We start from the raw sequence: 22,157 nt of genomic DNA, 5'->3' as shown, positions 1-22,157 counted from the left end.
GGCAAAGAATTGATGAATCAATCTCTGCGGTCAAATTTGAGCCAAAATGCTCAGTTTTGGAAAAAAAAATTTTTCGGGCAACATAATAAAAATATTCTTCAGTAAAATTTTGTTATGTATACAGAGAACATTCCTAAACCATGTCATTTGGGAATGATTTGAAGTGACCTCAACTTGAGATGAGTCTTGTATTTATTCCTATACTAGCTATTATGTAAAAAGAGATACATGTACATGTAGCAGTCATGTCCATCCTTTTGATATGGATGTACAGTTGTACACATATGGTAGAATAGGAAAACAAAAACTAAATGACAATCATAGAATAGGAAAAAATAAATGAAATTGTAATATCGGGAGAATAGGACAAATTCTTTTTGCAGTTACAAGACAATGGGCTTACCCAGTTGAAATCCATACACCCCCTATGGAAGACATGACCATCATCATCCACACAGGGGGTGTCGATTTCAAATGGAGTCACCCAGTCAGGTAACCTTATTTGAAATTTACACTCCCTGTGTGCAAGATTAAGGTCATGTCTTCCATACAAGGGTGTATGGATTTCATCTGGAATAGCCCAACTAAATTGGCAAGATATCTTGTGTGTATTAGAATCAAAATAAGAAATATAAAATCTTGCAATGAATCGGATAATATGGACTTCATAAAATGAAATCCTGCACTTTATAGTGAAATTGTATTGTCTGTATTATTTGGAATTGAGAGCTTTTAAAAGTTTAATATGATTTTAGATAATTAATCAAGCATAACATTGCAAAATGATGCACACTAGTGGTGAACATGTGAACATATAAAAGATAAAAATTAGATCTGTTTTTGAGATGTGTAGCCTATTATGACAAAATTCTGCTCCCCATCCCCTGTTATTATAATTAATACGTGAATTAATTAATTATTTCAGATATTTCATGCTGTAGTATGCAGTTAGTTTCAAAAAGAGTAGGATGTTAGTTAGTCCCTGACTGCAGCTCGGTGTATTCTGTAACAAACATGTGGGAACTGACCCTCATACTGAACTTCCATGGTGGTCAAAATATACATGTTGATGAAACTATCGGTGGTTTGAACGAGTCGTCGAGGAAGCAGTGCAAATCAAAGTCAACCAGCCATCTCTCAATAAAGACGGGGGCAGGTTCAGACTAATCAGGGGTGTGAGTGACCTCTATTGAAAAAAGAGGAACTTTGTTCAAAAAAGAGGGAAAAAGAGGAAAATCACTGAAATATGCTCAAAATGGACTGAAAATGAAACAAAAAGCTAAAATTTTGCCTCAAAGAAATTTCCAAAAAAGAGGACTAAAATTCAGCTTAAAAGAGATTTCACGCCCCTGAAACTTTCAGGAGTCTACGAGACTGTGAACAAGTCAAAGGTCAAAAAGGTGACAACCTGATGATCATCGTCACAGTCTCAGTCTCACAGACAGATGGAATAACTGTCAGAAAATTACGAGAGGTAGGAATAACTTTCTTGTGTTTAGATCAAACGTTTTAATCATGAACCATACATGTATTGGCAAATCATTGAAGTGGAGACTTCTTGCTGCGTTTAATTTAACTTCCTTTTAAATGCTACATTAGCACAATTTAAGAATAAAGGCAATGACTTGTTGTCAACGTCTGTGGTTTATAAAGATTAAAATGTCTGTGTTCATATATTGTGACATTAGCACTACATGTGCCACGTGCACTTCACATATTTTGTGATATCGAGGCACACCCTTATTTAATTAGGAAAAGGTCTGTGGGAATACTGATAAAAAGTCAAATAAAATAATTCACCTACTTTCTGAATAGGTTATTGAAGTTGAAATCCATACACCCCCTATGTAAGACATGACCTTAATCTCCCAAACAGGGAGTGTGAGTTTCAAATGGCGCTGCCTGAATGAATGACTTAATTTTTGAAATTTCCACACCCTGTGTGGAATATGAAAGTTATGTCTTCGATAGGGGATGTTTGGATTTCAAGTGGAATAACCCAATGCCCTAGACAGGGGTGTGTGTACATGTGTGCATGAGATATTAATGTACATGCAATGATGTAGAATCAAGCAAAGAGATGTTAAGGATAGAAGAATTTTTAAAATTTACATGAATTAAAAAATGACATTAAAAGCAAATATTAATAAGTGAAAGTTTTCGAGCTCAGTATAATTTGTGAGAAAGTTAAATGAAGAGTTATTTATATCAATTTTATTATTAATAACAGGCCATGCAGTTCAAAGTAGACATCAATGTGCTATTCCAGTTAAAATCCATACACCCCCTATGGAAGACCTGACCTTAATCTCTGACACAGGGGGTGTCAATTTCAAATGAAGCCACCCATTCAGGTAACACCATTTGAAATTTACACCCCCTGTGTGGAAAATTAGGATCATATCTTCCATAGGGTGTATGGATTTCAACTGTTATAGCCCAAAATATGTTTCACACAGCCAAAAATCAATAGGATTATAACAGCATCCGTTAAGTTTGGCAAAGCATCCACTGTTTTTAACAAGATTCACCAAAAAAATAGTTAGGCAAATTAACATTTGTATCAGTTGTGAACATATTATGTGAAATAGAACTGAACAGCTGCTTCATGAAAATACATGTTGTTATATTTACATTATCTTATACCGTTTGTACTTCGCTAATTATTTTATACAAAGCTGGTTCCTTATTTTGAAATTAAATCTAATATTGGAATTGAAATTTTAATTGCAACTCACTTTGCTATGTTGTGTTCGAAACCATCAGACTTCATCAGGCATCTGATTGATGATGGTGTGACATCATATGGCTAGGAATGTCTCGTAATGCTGTGTAACAATTATAAATGGACTCCCCCTTTCTTATTAACAGCGGACTCCCCCACTCTCTCAGGTACGGATTCCCTGGCTCCTCTCTTGAACAACTTCTCCTCCTTCATCAATCAGATGCCTCAAGTCTGATGGTTTCGGACGCAATGTAGCAAAGTGAGCTGGAAAATTCTATTTCCAGTATTAGATTTAATTTCAAAATCACTGGATGTATAATCTACACCATGATAGTAAGTGGGACTTCTCTCTATTTCGAAGGGTCGCTAGTCCGAAGGGTCGCTAGTCCAAAAACCAAATTAAGTTTGCTAATCCGAAGGTTCTCTAGTCCAAATATAGACTAAGGGTAAGGGTTAGGGTTAGGGTTAGGGTTAGGGTTAGAGTTAGTGTTAGGGTTAGGGTTAGCGAGCCTTATTCTATATTCGGACTAGAGAACCTTATTTATTATTCGGACTTGCGAACCATTGGACTAGAGAACATGGTATTCGGAGTAGCGAACCTTTTTCATAATTCGGACTAGCGAATGGTAATTTACGTGTTCGGACTAGCGAACCTTCGCACTAAGGAGCCTTCGGACTAGATAACCTTCGGACTAGAGAGTTGTCACCGATAGTAAGCTGGTTCATTTCATTATAACAATACAAATAGCAGCTTGTGCTTGGTTGCACATATAAGAAGTTCTTGCACAATATATTTATTACCTGATTCACAAAGGTCAAAACAAATGCACTCCCACATACCTGGTTTTTCTGTACTTGGGTGTTGTGTTTGAAAGCATCAAAGCTTTCTTGAAGGCTGAGAAGCTTCTTCTCCATACCATGCAACTGACTTGTTTTCTGCAGTGATAGAAGAGAAAGTTACAAAAAAAATACTGGGATGGCATTGTATAGCATCTTTTGATGTCGTTTGCACTGATGAAACAAGCTGAATTCACAAGACTTGAGTATTCTTATGCTCTTTTTTAATCACTTCCTTTCGCTCACAAATAAATGTGCCGATAGAAAAATTCCACTCCTTGCTCACATTGCAATTATGCCCCAATGGTACACACATGGCAGCCATCTTGGATATGAGAATGAGGGGGAACATACGACAATTACTTCAAATATATTTCAAAATGAATGATCCTAGCATTTAATAGCTCTAGCTAGGTCCAGAGATACTCCAAATCTGGGGAAAAAATAATTTTTTCTTTCAAAAAAAAATATATTGGTGTGACCTTAATCTTAGGAGCGGGCGGTAGAGGACAAACAAACAACTATTTTTTGGCCTAAGGGTCACCTTGACTCCAAGATTTATGTTATTTAAAATAATGCAACTTTACCAAAATGTTTAATAACGACTTCGCTGACCTCGCGATAATCAATCGACCTTCTGCAAATTCGCAAAGGTATCTGAGGAACAGGTGCGCACTATCGTGATGAAAGCTCCATCGTCGTCTTGTCAATCAGACTGTATTCCGACCTGGCTGAATAAATTCATCAGGATCGGTAGAGTAAACTCAGTAACCAAAGTTCTTGATATCTGATCCAGAAATTGCACTTACTTTGTGTACGTTTCAGCAACACTGTTGCCTTTGTCAACACTTGATGATGAGTGATTCCTACTGGCAACCGGCGCTAGATGTATCTCCAGCGTAGGTCTTGGTGTTGCCAGTTGATTTACCATCTGGGGATTTTCTTGAACCCAGTTCTAGAAACTCATCAAAGATGTGTGAGAGTTGATACTGTCCGTCGTCTCTGTTCATGGTGGTGCCCCTCCTCTTTCTAATTTCTATAGCCTCCTTTATCCAGCGTGTAAATCGTTCTTGTTCCGTGCCAATGATCTCAGCGTCTCCAAGACCTACGCTGGAGATACATCTAGCGTCGGTTGCCAGTAGGAATCACTCATCATCAAGTGTTGACAAAGGCAACAGTGTTGCTGAAACGTACACAAAGTAAGTGCAATTTCTGGATCAGATATCAAGAACTTTGGTTACTGTGTATTCCGACCTGGCTGTTAAAGGCGTGTCTTCCTGAGCTCCTGCCCTGTATTACTAAGATTGTCAATCTGTCGCTGCAATCGGGCACGTTTCCATACTCCTATAAAATTGCGCATGTGACACCATTGATAAAGAAGGTTGGCAAAGATCTGGAAGATCTCTGCAATTTTAGACCAATATCCAACCTGAAATTTCTCTCTATGGTGGTTGAGCGTGCAGTAGTGACACACTTGCAAGACTTTATGCAGGAAAACGGTCTCTATGGGAAGTTGCAATCCGTGTATAGGTAAAGCCATTCTACAGAAACTGCATTACTCCGTGTGCACAACGACATTCTTTGTGCACTGGACAATCATAGAAATGTTGTGCTTGTTCTGCTTGATCTTTCGGCCGCCTTCGACACTGTTGACCACCACATCCTTCTGAGGCGGCTGAGGGATCGCTACGGCATCCGTGATAGTGTGCTACAGTGGTTTGAAAGCTACCTTTCTGATCGCAAACAATATGTTGCTGTAGGTGATAGTTCTTCTGCCAATCATATCCTTCACTGTGGTGTTCCTCAGGGGTCAGTGAGCGGCCCTTTTGACTTCACCATATATTCTGCTCCGTTAGAGGATGTTATCGCCGGTGATGATGATGTTGAACGCCTTGTTCACGTCTTTGTGACCTCGCGTCTGGATGCCAACAACAGCCTTCTCCACGGACTTCCTGCTTCAACTCTCACAAAACTTCAACGTGTTCAAAACTGTGCTGTGCTATCCGCCTTGTTACCTGTGCCAAGAAAGACTGTAACATCACCTCTCTTCGTCGTGAGCTTCACTGGCTTCCAATCAAGGATCGTATCGTCTTCAAACTTCTTCTCCTCACATATAAGTCACTCGGTCCATGGTATGGCACCATCTTACATCTCTGATCTCATCAAAGTTCATATTCCTCAACGCACTCTTCGTCAAACTCAAAACTTCTAAATGTGCCGCCTAGTCGCGAGGTTTCAACGGCCTACTACGGTAAAAGGGCATTCTCTGTCGCCGCGCCTACTTTGTGGAACAAGCTGCCTGCACGCATCCAGAAAGCGGGCAGTCTCGCCATCTTCAAGAGACTTTTAAAGACTTATTTGTTTGACAATCCGTTGTAAATATTTTTGCTGCTTTTGTGTATAATTTTCTGGTTTTTAATTGGTAGTTTTTAAGATGTACTTTTTAGGTTGTAGTTGTAAGTTTTATCTTTTGTAAAGCGCCCAGAGTGGTACATGTAGTTATTTAATTCATTTGTGATGACTTTATTTTACCTCATTGAAAGCTTTTGTGACAGCTTCAAGTTTCTCCTCGGCTGCTTTCTTCTCTCCTTCCAATTTCAACACGGCTTCTGCATACTCTGCTTTCTGCTTTGATAAGTCCTCCCTTTTAAACAAAAATAATAGATACAATTAAAATTTTAAAGTAAGGAGGCCTAAGAAAAGTGAGATGGATCAAGCAGTTATGGTGTTACGCTGTCCTGAAGCTGGGAGAATATGATCAGCCCGAGTTCGAGCCTTGGGCTTGCCTTAGGTGATAAATATATTCCTCTTCCAAAATGCATGGACCTACCCTGGGGTGCGCATGCACCATCTGCGCCCTCTTGAAGGTGGTAATTGATTTGGAAAAGACTCAAGAAAGGTGATTTTAACATAAAAATTGACTTTATTATTCAGATAATACAACACTTTATGCACTGGGCTATTTGTTCTTTGGGAGATTTGAAAAATCTAATTGTTCAGATTTTTAGGAGTTTCAAAACTCTAAAATCTGAACAAATCAGATTCAGTCTGAACAGTTGGCAGTTATGCACTCACAGGAAAAACACTACTGCCGGTTTACAACATCGATAATTGATTTTATGTGTAAAGAGTGATCAATTAAACACCATGTTGACATTGACCTACCTATCATATTTGGTCATTCTCAGCTGTTTGAAATTGGCCTCAAAAAAGAAACTTACAATGTATAATTTTTCCCAAGGTCATGTCTTAAATTCCTGTCCATAAAAATGAACAAAAATTGGAACACAGATTACTTCAATACTCTACTCTAAACACTGTTCAGTAACCAAACAGTTGTCCAACTGATACAACAGCAAAATGCACTGACATGGAACAGCTTCATGGACCACATTCACAACCCAATAATTGGCACCCAACACAAGAAATCTCTGAGTAAATGGAATAGTGTGGAACAAGACCTATTTCTTGAAGAAAGTGTGTGAAAAGCAGAAGCAGCCCCGTTCCACACTATTCCACTTACTCTTTGGAAATAATCACCTGTGTAAGGATCTTAAATGCATTCTCACAGATTTCTTTTGCTGGGTTCCAATTATTCGCCTGTGAATGTGGTCCCGGAAGCTGTTCTGTGTCAGTGCATTTTACTGTTGTGTCAGTTGGACAACTGCTTGGTTGCTGATATGTGTTTAGAGTAGAGTATTGAAGTAATCCTGCGTGTAATTTTTGTTCTTTTTATAGACAGGATTTTAAGATATGACCTTGTGAAAAATTATAAGTTTCTTTTTGGGCCAGCATTTGTGTTTTGTCTATGTCCAGCCTTTATTTATTGATTGCGCACATTCAACCAACAATCTTTATTTTTCCCCAATCTCTAAAATTAATTGCTTATTTAGTTGTCATTGTTTGTTTCAAATGAATAAATGATCCTCATGACTGTGTGAGGCCATAGAAAATATCATACACTTCCCACAATGCATTTCTTTCCTGTACCGATTTGCTATCCCGTACAACAATAGTGTCTAAAAATACCTCAATTAACAGCACTCATCCAGATTTTGCAATTGACGTTATTTCTTGTCACTATCAAGTTATCAACCCATGTTGCACTGAACAGCAAATCAGTACAGGGAAGAAATGCATTGTGGGAAGTCTAACATATCTCCTTTGGTGTGAGGCAAGGCCAAGTCCACATCCGGCCTTGTTTTTTGTTGTAGCATATGTTGTCTGTAAGTTATTGATTTTATGCACAAATAGTGATGAATTAAACACCATGTTTATATTGACCTACTTTTTGTTTGGTAATGGCCTCATCCCAATGGCATTATTCAAGACCTCAATTAAACAATCATAGTGCAAAATTTGACCTCAAGTTCCAGAGTAAGAGTTTTTGTACCCAAATTTTCAAAGGTTATTCAATGAATGCGCAAATGTATTGGGGTTAAAGAACAGCGCACTGATGGATGAGCTTGTTGTGGAGCCTAGTGATGATAGGATAATGTACTCTTGCTCCATTATCCAATTAGTTTGCTATGTCAAGTACCAATTACCATATTCTCGCAATAACACCTCTGAGGTAGCAATATTTTCAAAAGGGGAGGGGGGCATTTATTAGTAGGGAATTTTCAATGAAAAAATTCACACATTTTAACTACCGGAACTAGCAAACCTTTTGGGGACCACAGATTATAGGAAAATTTTACGAAATTAGATCTGATGTACATTGTTATGCAAGAGTGCTATTTTATTTCGATAAATATAGAGGGGTCAGTGACACAAAGACCTAACTCCATTTTTTGCAAAAATGAGATTTTGATATCAAATTTTGAGCACTTTCCAATAAACACATAAAAGTAACCATTTAGCACCCCATTGAAATCAATGGCCAGTGAAACATAGAGTTAACATAAGTCACTGTGGACCATTATCTTTAAACTCATTTTTCTCAGAATGGACAAAATGGAGTTACGTCTTTGTGTCACTGACCCCTCGATATGAACATACTTTTACTATAATGTGGTGATGAATTAAATGGAATACTTAATTAAGTTAGAATAGGATTTGTCTATGCAATCTCGCGATCATGACATGCCAGTTTTGAGCTTACTTACAATGCTTACATGCTATGGCATGGAAATTTCTGCATTTTGTTCACTTTCTTTGAAAAAAGATGGGGGGGGGGATTATTAGAGGGGGCATCAATTAGACACAATATGGTATTGATCATTGAACACATGTTCCTATTGACCTACCTCTATTTGGTCGTGTCAGCAAGACTGGATTTACTCCTGCTTAATTCTCCTATTAATTTGTCTTTTTCTTTGATTGTTTCATCTAGCTTCTCCTTCACATGGTCCAGCTCTGCTTTGATTTTGCAAGCTTCTTCCACAGGGGGAGTATGGATTTCAAACAGAATAAATGATTGACCTACCTCTGTTTGGTCATGTCTGCAAGACTGGATTTACTCTTGCCTAATTCTCCTATTAATTTGTCTTTTTCTTTGATTGTTTCATCTAGCTTCTCCTTCACATGGTCCAGCTCTGCTTTGATTTTGCAAGCTTCTTCCACAGGGGGAGTATGGATTTCAAACAGAATAAATGATTGACCTACCTTTGTTTGTTCGTGTCAGCAAGACTGGATTTACTCTTGCTTAATTCTCCTATTAATTTGTCTTTTTCTTTGATTGTTTCATCCAGCTTCTCCTTAACATGATCCAGTCCTGCTTTGAATTTGCAGGCTTCTTCCACAGGGGGAGTATGGATTTCAAACAGAATAAATGATTGACCTACCTTTGTTTGGTCATGTCAGCAAGACTGGATTTGCTCTTGCTTAATTCTCCTATTAATTTGTCTTTTTCTTTGATTGTTTCATCTAGCTTTTCCTTTACATGGTCCAGCTCTGCTTTGTATTTGTGTGCTTCTCCCACAGGGGGAGTATGGATTTCAAACGGAATAAATGATTGACCTACCTCTGTTTGGTTGTGTCAGCAAGACTGGATTTACTCTTGCTTAATTCTCCTATTAGTTTATCTTTTTCTTTGATTGTTTCATCTAGCTTCTCCTTTACATGGTCCAGCTCTGCTTTGTATTTGTGTGCTTCTCCCATAGGGGAGTATGGATTTCAAACGGAATAAATGATTGACCTACCTCTGTTTGGTCGTGTCAGCAAGACTGGATTTACTCTTGCTTAATTCTCCTATTAATTTGTCTTTTTCTTTGATTGTTTCATCTAGCTTCTCCTTTACATGGTCCAGCTCTGCTTTGTATTTGTGTGCTTCTCCCACAGGGGGAGTATGGATTTCAAACGGAATAAATGATTGACCTACCTCTGTTTGGTTGTGTCAGCAAGACTGGATTTACTCTTGCTTAATTCTCCTATTAATTTGTCTTTTTCTTTGATTGTTTCATCTAGCTTCTCCTTCACATGGTCCAGCTCTGCCTTGTATTTGTGTGCTTCTTCTTGGCTATTCACAAACTGTTCAAAATGAAACAAAAGAGATGGAATTTGAGAACAAGGGCTTAATGGGCTATTCCAGTTGAAATCCATACACCCCCTATGGAAGACATAACTTAAATCTCCCACACAGGGGAGTGTATATTTCAAATGGAATCACCATACACTCCCTGTATGGAAGATTACGGACCTATCTTCCATACAGAGCATTATGGATTTCAACTGGAATAGCCCAATATATACGTATGTATTTCTATTTCTATAACAAGCAATGCGATCAAATGAGTCTGATGTTAAGGTTACACGAAGAAACGTATAAAAAACGTATAAAAGACGTATAAAGTTGTTCTCTAAAACCGCGTTTTCTCAGCAATCAAATATCGCAGTGAGTCAAATGTTGGTGCATGGATGTATCTTAACATTATTTTTGTGTGTTTATACAAATTTTTAGAATCCGTTTGAAAATCCTTCGTTTAAATCATTCTTTTCTGCATGGCTGTTTCCATTATTAACTTACGCCCCTCTGGAATCAAGCCTTGAAAATCAGTTGTATTTTACCTTAACTCATTCAAATCAAATTCCACACTTTTCAGGTAATCCCATTTGGAATTCACACTCCCTGTATGGAAGATTACGGACCTATCTTCCATACAGAGCATTATGGATTTCAACTGGAATAGCCCAATATATACGTATGTATTTCTATTTCTATAACAAGCAATGCGATCAAATGAGTCTGATGTTAAGGTTACACGAAGAAACGATAAAAAAGCGATAAAAAGACGTATAAAGTTGTTCTCTAAAACCGCGTTTTCTCAGCAATCAAATATCGCAGTGAGTCAAATGTTGGTGCATGGATGTATCTTAACATTATTTTTGTGTGTTTATACAAATTTTTAGAATCCGTTTGAAAATCCTTCGTTTAAATCATTTTTACGCACCATGTTCACAAGATCAAAAACACGTTCCATGCAGTTTTTTCAAATATTCGCTCCGTATAAAACCACGCCCGAGTGACTGTTTTCTCCTTTTTTGTATTGTACTACAAATCGATGAAAAGAAATAATGTTGCCATGGGGAAGAACCAAATACAGTACCGATTAAATTTTATTAGCCCGTTTTGGGAACAATTTTCGAGAATCTTGTACCACAAAACACTGTTATGTTACATTATCGATATCTGGATTGTGGAACGTTAATTTTGATTTCTAACTGCCTACATTATTTCTCAAAAGTATGTCGATTCCTTTACCATTTGAATTCATTCCAAATTTAAGCTACTTTTGCAAAAATCAAGGTTTTTCGCCATCGATACCTCCGACATTTACAGCGGTGATGAGATTGTTTACCATAAGAGCCTGGTATGCACTATTCCATAAAAGTCAGTTTGAGATCAATCGATTTCACAGGTCACTCAGTAGCTCAATCGGTTAGCGCGCGGCCGGACTCACGTTCGACTATATAATACAATAGTTTTGGGCTGGAAAACTTTGGTACGTGTTCGAGTCCCTATGTAGTCCATTCCATCTATTTTATTTTATTTTTATTATTTATTTTTCGTTTCTATCTTTCTGACTGCAGCGATTGATTGTTTTTGCCCGTGTTTTTTCTCATTATAATTCAGGATTTTTTAGGCTATACTAATCTAATTGGCGCGGCCTATGAATATATTTTTACAAATTAGATTAACAAAATATTGGTTGTTGGTTTTGTTACTGTTGTTGTAGTTATTGTTGTAGGCCTATATATTGCATAATCAGGGTATAAATAGGCATACTAGGCCTATTATAGCCTATAGAAGCATTGATTTATTTCACGACAGATATCATCCAGGATAATTTCAAAATTGAAAATTTAGAAAATCCAAAGTAAAATTGCCGAAAACGGCTGCCCACAATCCCCACCCCATCAGCCCATATGGTCCTATCATGGTCGCCCTTCCCCCGCCCTTCCCTATCCCTGCAACATATAGGATGATTCACGAGCCGCGATTTGTCCGTGGCCCAAGTTCAGATTGATACACTATTGTATGCGTGAGTTCATTCTTTTCTGCATGGCTGTTTCCATTATTAACTTACGCCCCTCTGGAATCAAGCCTTGAAAATCAGTTGTATTTTACCTTAACTCATTCAAATCAAATTCCACACTTTTATATTTCTAAAATATTATAGTAATTCCTTAGCTTGATTTCTATGACAAATATAAGTTTCTATCACCTTTTGTTAGGGGGTTATTCAAAGTTTAGTCCAGGATTCGCAGGTTTTGACACAGGTGGAGAAAGATGGGGTTTTAACCGCGGCTATAACCACTTGGCAAAAACAGTTTTTGCCACTTATTGCCTGCAAAAATGGCAAAAACTAAAAAAGTGATAAATAGTTAACTTTTTTCATCTCAAAACAAATTATTAAGCTACAAAAATACTTTCCTGAGTGTAACTAGGCCAGATTTTGTAATTACGAGTAACATATTTAAGAAATAATAGAAGGCATGGGTTTTCATTACTCACTAGTGCATTTAACTGAAATGCGGCTTATCAAATTCAAAACTTTCTCATTTTAAGGACTTGATGAGACAAAAAATATGTTGAATGATTCATTGAAAGTTGTGTGTCACTGTTTATGAGCTTTCTGTTTTACTTTTAAATATTTGACTGACGATATATGAGTTTATGCAAGTTTTCGCCGGTTTAAACCAGGCAAAAACAGGTTTTGGGCAGTTTTTGCCACTTTGTAGGCAAAAACGGGTTTACAGGTTTTTACCGGCAAAAAACAAACCCTGGTTTAGTCATCACAAAAACAAGGGAATATATATAAGAAATACTGACACATTTCCCCCCATTTAATATTTATATATCAGCAAACTAGAATGTCTGACTTCCAACACTGCCTTATCACATCATATAATACTAACCGGTAACAGTCACCTCAATTATAAGAGGCAAATTGCTGGTTATCAATTGTCCAAACACTACCGATTCAGTGGTTACTAACAACCGTTACTTGCTCTTACCACTTACATTGACTTGAGTTCAACTAGTAACAATTTGACACTGGGCATGCTAGCGGCTTATGATCAGTTTTTTAGCTAGTCACTTTTCCTATAAGATAACCCCATGTAGATGCATACATCTTCAACAAAAATGCTACCCTCACAACGACTTCTTAGCAGCATATGACCACCAAAGGTGGGCAAGTTCAGGGAACAGTACATCAGCAAATGTGATAATTTTAAAATCTGTTTCCTAATATTTCCCTTTTTTTCTCTTTCCCATCATCATTTTTCTGTGATCCTGACAAAAATTCTTATAACTAGGATACCACCAGTATACTGCTGGTTCCGTAATCCTGGATTAATGTAGGCGCAAATTACACCAGTTGCTTTCAGAAAAGAATGACATTTGTTTACATTTTAAGAGCATACACTGCGTAAACAGAGAAGTGGGGCACAGTGTCTTCGACCCTATATCTTCATGGCAGGAATCGCCATGGTAGGTTAAATCCACAGCCACGATTAGCCATTTGGTTCAAACCTTTAAAGCTCTTTTAAACTAATAATTAGTCGAGGGACATAACTAAGGCTACTCACAATAGCCGGGTAATCGATCTTGGTTGTGCGTGATTAAGCTTGTATACCCCATTGAGGTCAATGGTCATCGACTTTTATACTGCCTACAGTGAGTGCAGCTGTACTACACGCTGCACGCTGTAGTCCATAACAGGACCAACGCAATATAAAATGGTCAAAATTTGAGTTCAAAGCGCACGGCCAATTTTCAAAGCGCATTCTAGCGACTATCATATCTGTTCAACACGTATTTCCAAGTTTATGAGACCAAATCTGGTTTCTTGAGAAAAAAATCATGACGGAGATATTCATCATTTTCTAACCCGGTATCAGAAGATTTTCGTCTGATATCAAAATCGTGCATAGCAATTCACGTGTATCGATCCCGTGTATTCATTTTAGTGTCCCTTCTGCACCAAATAATTATTAGCCAGGCGGTGTCGGTGTGTGGGGTTCTGATTGGCTAATTCAATCATCTGACAATCATAACAACAGTCCGGTAATCTGATTGGCCGATTACGCATCAAAGAAGTGATAAGCGCAGATCGGCGCTAATCAAAGCCTAGCATATATGTCGGTCATCAACAGGTCATGAGTGCGTCAATCAGAGCCAGAGAGTTCCGTACTTTTATTATTTTATTGATTTATTTCTCTTTTGTTTTTGCCTGCTTACCATATGTTTAATCTTAGCTAGTTCCTGCACCTGGAAGCCCTGTAACTCTTCTGTGTCTTCTTGCTTTTGAAATGTCTTCATCTCAAAATGTTTTAACTTCTCCTGCAGCTCTGCTTTCTCCTGTTAAACATAAAACAAATTGCAATTATCAGTAGAAACAATCATTTTTATGAGATTGCAAATTAATTTCTTATTTCTAAACACATGCAGAGAAAAGATAGAGCGAGCGAGAGGGAACAGGAGGAGCTAAAGTTTGTTCGGCTTAAAAAAAAAAACGAGATTCATAACATTGTGTATTGATATAGAATGGCATACACACGGGCTGAGCACTTACGTTAGTTGCGTGTTGCGTAATGCTTGAATGATGCCATTTATGTGAATTTACGCAAGTATATGTTGGGACTTTATCACCCAGCGCAGTAACGAAAATTGACTGTTTTTGCCAATTATAAGCTAAACAAACTTTGGAAATGTCACATAGATTGCGTATCTAGAACAATTTCAAGAAATGTCGGTGTCATGAATAAATTGAAACATTTTGTTCCAAGTCGTATTTTATTTACACTTTATTGTATGCGTTAATATTGCCTTATTTGAATTATGGAGTACTTTTATGGGGAAATACATGTAAAAGCGTGCTTAAATAAAATTGTAAAAATTCAAAAATGGGCTATTAGAACTGTGGCAAACGTTCACTATAGAGACCACACAGTGCCATTGTTTGCTAATTATAACATATTAAAAGTTGAAGATATGTACACACTGGAATTAGGTACATTCATGTACAGGCACTCTATAAATGAGCTGCCCTGTTCATTTGATAATTATTTTACCAAACGTTCTGACATACATAACTACAAGACACGATATGTAAATGACCTAAATCTAACCAAAAATAAGAAAGTCTTTTCTGATCATGCTATACGTACAAGAGGTCCCATTCTTTGGAATTCGAAATCTTAAAGCTTCAAAATCTGTTAAACATTTCCGTAATCAATTCAAAACAAAACTGATCTCTAAATATAATTAATCTTTTTCGTGAGCACCCCCCCCCCCTCTCCCCTTCCCTTGTCTTTTGGTTATGTTATGTAATGTTGATTTATTTTGTTAATTTCATTTGATTTCAGGGAAAGGCTAACTTTCAGACCTTTTTGGTCTTCCAGCCTTTTCCTCCATATGTACCGTGTTTTTATATATTTTTTTTGTAATGTCTTTGATTTTTATGGAAATAAAATATGAATGAATGAATGAAATGAAATGACTGAGGTGCAGGAAGCAATGGGCAAAAGAGAAAGAGCAAACTGAAAGGAGCAAGTAAAATATACAAAACTTTTTTTTTTGAGAAATGAAATGTTTCTTACTTCCTCAAAGTCCTTGACCCTGGCATTCATCTCCTCCTCCTTCTTCTGTACTGCCTGGGTTAACTTATCAATCATCTTGGCTCTTCTAGCTTGAAATTCCTCATTGATTTCTTCCATCTGTTTTATTTTTACTGTGGAGTAAAAATCAAACCATAAACATTCATTTTAACTCACAAGTGATTAAAGCTCGTCTCAACACACACATGTGGAAGATACCGGGTTCGAATTCAGTAAATTTTTTTGCATAGCTGTTTGTGTGATGCAAAACACTGTTTGTATAGCAGTTTCCAAATTTTGTTGCTACATGTATGCAAAAAAAGAAAAATGCATAGCATTTTGCGATGCAATATTTGTATTTGGGTAGCGAATCTACAACTTCTGTCATTGTCATCAAATCTCGGCTATAAAGCCCCCAGACGATCACATGTCACGCTCTAGGGCAGAGTTTGAGGGCAATTAGCAAATATAATTATATGCACGAAGCAGGATCATAGCATTTGAAAAAAGGGTAGGCCTATACTTTTATCACGAGGAATGAGCATTGAAAAATAATGTTGCAATTTTGCAAACCTGGTAAAGTCGCTCCACGACCATAAAGAACAGCAAAAATACCACAGATGAAAAAACCTTCAAAAGCGATAAAACCAGATTAGGTCTTCAGTAAACTCTTCACCTAATTTTCGTTCAATATTTTCTCGACATTATCTCATCCCCGTAAAAATATTGCAAGCTTCTGATGGTTTTGGTAACTCCCTTCACCAGGAACACGTGTTATGATTTTGTGTATAGTTAGTGCGTGCAATGGCGACATTCTCTCACATAATTGGGGGGAGTAACGCTAGTAAACACTAAACATAAGCATGACATAAGCAATCAACCACGACAGATTCCACAATATGGTACCCAACATTGCTTTGTCTTATTTTTGCAACGGAATACAGCATAATTATGCTGTATCTTAGATGTAACGAGAATGAGCAAATACCGACTGCGTGATGTTTTTGATTTTCGGGGAATTCCAGATCATCCAGATGTGTTTTGAGGTAAATGCGACCTGTCGCGAATTTGGCTCGCAAATAGCGATGCATTGGGGGGACTTTTGAGGCAAATGCGACGTGAAATTTAGCTCAAATTTATGTATAGCACTTTTAGCGATGCATTTTGGAAAAGTGCATAGCAGTTGATGGAAATTGCATCGCAAAATACGATGCGATACCATCAAATTTGACCGCTGAGAAGATATATATCTTACACTTCCCATTATGCATTTCTCCCATTTCAATTTTCTGTACTGATTTGCTAAATTGCTATCTAGTGCAACCTGGATCAATAGTGATAAAATATACCTCAATGAACAGAGCACATCCATATTTCCAGATCTTGCACATCCAGATCTTCCAAAATGTGTTTATTTCTTGACCATCGACCCATATTTTGCCAGTATATTCTCAAAATGAAAAAAAGGCTAGGAACCTGTACAAAGTAATGGGAATGTCATACGGGAGTGTATCATATTGCAAAGGATTCTGGGAAGGGTAAGATATCTTCTCTGGTCTCAACCTGTTGTATACTGAGAGCTAGCCTCTCCTGTTTCATCTCTAAAAAGAGAAAAATTGATTTTTTTTTTTTTTTTTTTTTTTTGAAAATGCCTAGTTATTAGCTTTGTATATATACCTTTTGTGTAAATTCCCCCATTGAATGTTGAGTACATTTACCTATACAGTTGTGTCCTCTTGGATCCATCCTTTGGTTCCCTGCTCACTTGGAACATACACATATTTTCCCATTTTAAAATTAAGTCAAAAAGTAGTCAATATTTTTGTGTATTTTATACCAAATATAAAAATTTAAATATATGAAAAAACAAAAAAACACAACTCTATTGTTTTTAGGCCTTACCTATATTGATAAGGTATAGTAATTGTTGATGCACCCCTCTACTCTATATTGTGACCCATGCTATCAGACCACTTTATAAAATATTATAAATTAATTATTTCATTGCATTGCACGTATATTTCCAGAAAATATTACTAATCGCCGACTATAAATTATCCTTATCACCAATAAGACTTTGGAACCATTCTTGATTAAGTTCATCAGGACTGTAATATTCCATTAATTCAGCATTTCTTCTATACAAGTCCAATTGAAACACTTACTGTATGGGACGTTTCAAGAGCTAAGGTCTGCTCTTTTCATCAGCCAGATGATGCACTGATCTGCTTGGGTTGCCAGTTGACTTCTTGCTTGGGTTGCCAGTTGACAGAGTTGATGGCACATTCAAATTAAGCCACCTTTATGATGTATTGATTTCTGGTGATGAGAGTGTTGCTTCAATCAATACCAACAAGAAGTCAACTGGCAACCCAAGCAGATCAGTGCATCATCTGGCTGATGAAAAGAGCAGACCTTAGCTCTTGAAACGTCCCATACAGTAAGTGTTTCAATTGGACTTGTATAGAAGAAATGCTGAATTAATAGACTTTGGAACCATGTTTCATTTATTTTCCTCTTAAATTAGCTCAAAACCTGTTAGTCTCAGCTTCCTGCTCCACTCACATAGATTTTGGAATTGGTGTGTTAACACATTTTATTGTAGGTTTTTCTTTTCTTCTTTTTTAAATTGAAAAAAGAATTCAAAATCCGGCCGCAAAGTGACTAAAAATCCGGCCGCAAAGTGACTAAAAATAAAGTGGACATAATTCAACAAAAAACTCATGTTCAACTTTATATTGACTAAATAAAACCCCAAAACAAACAACATAGCACTTATATGAGGTTTTTGGCCAAAGGAAGCTTAGAAGACAAACCTTTTTGTTTTTTGGCCTTTGTAATTTATTTGCAGTTATAATTCTATTAGACAGGGATGTTATTTAAATTCTGATTAATAGAATATTGCATATAAAACAAAACCATCTGGAGCACACTTGGGTCTGTCTATAAACAGTTAAATTACAGCATCCGCACACTTTATTTACTGCAACATTTTTCACAAGAGCCAAACATTTTGTGGTACAAAATATTTGTGAATTATAAATTTTGCCAGGAGCAGATTTAGGCGAGGTGCAAATGACATGGGGTCCATTTCACTAAACTTTACGAAGCTTCGTAAGTCTCAAAATCGTTCGTAACTTATTACAAGTCGTAAGATCCATTTCACTAAACTTACTTACTAACCATACCCTTCAGTAAATAATACAGATTTACTACACAAACCCTTTGTAAAATTATGTATTGGGTATTCATAACTTTACAAATGGTTACTTGAATTACGAAGGGTTAAAAGTTAGGTCCAAGAAAGGTCCAAATTTGAGGAAGGAAGTCAACTTTTCATAAAATTGCCCCCCTGGAATAAAGTCCACGTTATCAAAATCAGCACCCCCTCACAAAAAAATCCTGGCTATGGGCCTGCCCCAGGCACATCCCCCATTTTGGCCATGGACCCCATACTGTCTGACATTCAACTTGATAAAGACAAGTAAAATAAAAAACATGTTTCACATCCGCGACTCCACATTTTCGAAAAAAAGAAGTGGGGGGCTTTTTATTTTCTATTTTTTTAATTGCAAAATCGGTGTAAATACCCATACATAGAGCTCTTTTAGCATAGGATATTGCCTGGAAAAACAAGACTGCCTTTTTAATTTTGTTATTCTGAGAGGTAGGATTCATGTGATCACATGATATGCACAAAAAATTATAGTATCTGAAAATGTCCACTTACAGTACACATCATAGTGCAGTTAGTCAATTTAATTACATCCATCAACTACACATGGATAATTTCCTAATGCTATAAAATGGAATATAAATCCAAAGCATAAACCTGTTTGTGACATGTGAGTGCCATTAAGAGTCTCTACAAATTATGAGATTAAGCACATTATTTGCACATTTTGCTATTCTGTCATGGTGGTGCAAGATTTTGTTAGTCAATTAAAAAATCTCTCACTTGCAAGTCATGCATGCATGAAATTAATACACTGAAATTCACACTGAAAATTTACACAATAGAAAGCACCACTGAAAAGTACACTGAAAAGTGAAATAGTTCTTTTATTTTTCTGTATTAAAAATGGACTGAAATAACGCTGAAAATCATTGGCCACTCATTAATCGCACTGAAACAAGCTGGCCACCAGTTCTATTGTAATCGAAATTAGTGCCCTGGATCATTGCCTATTATAGCAGATAATAGCCACTTGATAATACCACTGAACAATACACTGAAAATAATTCCAGTCTAACATTTTCATTTGTTGTGTTACGTTGATTTTCAGTGGAACACCGAGAGTTTCAGTGTAAAAATGTCATGCATAGGGCTATTATTCTTTCACCTAAATTTGTTCTTTGGGAGATTTGAAAAATCTGAAGTTCAGACTTTGGGAGTTTCAAAACTCTAACATCTGAACACAGATTAAATCTAAGTTGGCAGGTATCTATGGCACCTTGCACAACATGCTCATTTCATTAAATGCAGTTCTTTAAGGGATCTAGAATGAGCGTTTATGGCGTTTCGACAGTATTTTTTGTGGGACATGGGAGCACCTCAGACGTATCGAATTGCATTCTGAATACGAAGCATGTCTTTCTGATATCAAATAATTTTCATATATATATTCTTAAAGTGTATGTAAAAAGACCTATTTTTTTTGGTGTTTTGGGAAAAAAATCTATATCTTCAATACGAAAGGTCAACATTTTCAATTGATCGTCGGCTTTTCATCCCACCTAAAGTCCAAACGTTCATACCCCTTCCCTTAAACATGTAATGATTTTATTCTCTCATTTTCAATAAAGCAACTTTAAAATCTGGAAATGACGGACTGGTACAGCACTCTCGTGTGCAGCGTATTGGACAGTATTTATTGTGGGACATTAGAGCACATCAGACATATCGAATTGCATTCTGAATACTGAAGAATGTCCTTCTGATATCAAATAATTTTGATTTTTGAAATTCGCAATGTAATACACATTTTATGGCAAATCATTAAAAACTGAAATTTGTGATATTTAACAGTACTTGAAGTAAACTTTACAAATCTGATGATTTATACTTAAAGTGTATGTAGGTGGGATGAAAAGCCGACGATCAATTGAAAATTTTGACCTTTCGTATTGAAGATATGGATTTTTTCCAAAACACCCAAAAAAAAAAAAAAAAAAAGGTCTTTTTGGTCTTTGGACTTGAGGTCAAATTTTGCACTATGATTGTTTAATTGAGGTTATTGAACTAGATGCCTTTGGGATGAGGCATTGTGGTCCATAGTGTTGTGTCTGAATACACCCTCTCTTGACTCCCATTCACACAATACAAGCCTGTGTGTAACACATACCTTGCTCATGTTTCTCCAGTGTGATCTGCAGTTTTTCCTTGGCTTTGACGGCTTCTTTCAACATGGCTGAGTACTCGTCTAATTTGGCTTCCAATCTCCTCACTTGGTCCTTGTGTTTGGTCAACTCGGCCTCAAGATTCTCACTCTTATCATCCTTCTGTTAACAGTAAAATATATAGGCATACATGTTCAAATTGGCACTTTTTCTTTGTCACAATATCACCAGCAACATTATCGCGATAAACGATATTGGTGATAATGTGGGGAGCTTCAAAACCCTTTACTTAACCAATTGTTGTCTTTAAAAAATATGGAAAAAGGTTCTTTTATGAGCCGTTCTTTATGTCAAGTTTTGCCAAAATTATGCATTTTGGTGTCCAGTTCAAAAGCCTCATTGCATTTACACATATAATGTAATCTGCGGTTTAAAAGCTGTCATGGCCGCTGATCTACGATGTCTAAGACAGGCAAATTTGGCTGACCATTCACATCTAATGTGGCAAATTTTACATTTTTGAAGACACATTTTTATCAAAATATCGCTGCAGCAATACCATTATCTTGATCGCGATCATGAAAACATATATCGCAATAAACTATATTACATTACTGCGAACATGCCTAATATTAATAATCAGAATGAATCTCATAATCGGAGATAGATTTGATAAAATTTGCTTTGAGCAACTGTATCTGGAGCTTCCAGATGCTGTATTTTGATTAGTTGAAATATCAGGGCAGATCTACAGATATAATATTAATAGCCTGGCAGAATTCTTTGGCAAAACAATCTTAAAATTCCCCCTGTGACAATCCATGCACATAAAATGTCCTTAACTGTATGCATATCTCACACACTGCATATCTCAAACTTTGTGCAGTGTTTTACCAAGCATTTGTTACTATAGAAAAATTATTTTAATTTGTGTACATCTTGGAACATTCAACTACGCTTGTTACTCCGCGACTAATCATCCTAATACAAGCGTTCAACGCTACTCTACGCGTCCATATTAGCAAGGTTATCTGCATACAACAGCTTACGCACACCCACGCAAAGAGTATGTTCCACCATGTACACAAATTAAATAGTTTTTCTACAACAGGGGCACAATTTCATTTGACGTTTTTGTACACACGTCTGTTTTTATAACTAGTGTGGATGACACCCCACAACCCCCCGCCCCCTCGCACACCCCTACATG

At 36.8% G+C, this 22,157-nt stretch overlaps 1 protein-coding gene across 1 annotated transcript in view; it reads right to left on the bottom strand.

Annotated features, from left to right (window-relative positions):
- Positions 1 to 22,157, bottom strand: part of LOC140138804 (uncharacterized) — a 52,448-nt gene that overhangs the window by 21,922 nt on the left and 8,369 nt on the right. The window contains 7 exon segments of the mRNA XM_072160574.1: positions 3,566 to 3,661; positions 6,095 to 6,206; positions 9,706 to 9,884; positions 9,887 to 10,033; positions 14,250 to 14,369; positions 15,611 to 15,741; positions 20,953 to 21,109. Of these exon segments, the coding sequence (XP_072016675.1) occupies positions 3,566 to 3,661; positions 6,095 to 6,206; positions 9,706 to 9,884; positions 9,887 to 10,033; positions 14,250 to 14,369; positions 15,611 to 15,741; positions 20,953 to 21,109 (942 nt within the window).

The sequence above is a fragment of the Amphiura filiformis genome, chromosome 18, assembly GCF_039555335.1.
Source record: "Amphiura filiformis chromosome 18, Afil_fr2py, whole genome shotgun sequence".
Lineage (NCBI taxonomy): Eukaryota > Metazoa > Echinodermata > Ophiuroidea > Amphilepidida > Amphiuridae > Amphiura > Amphiura filiformis.
The sequence above is the reverse complement of the archived record's forward strand: the minus strand, read 5'-3'. Positions and strand labels throughout refer to the sequence as shown.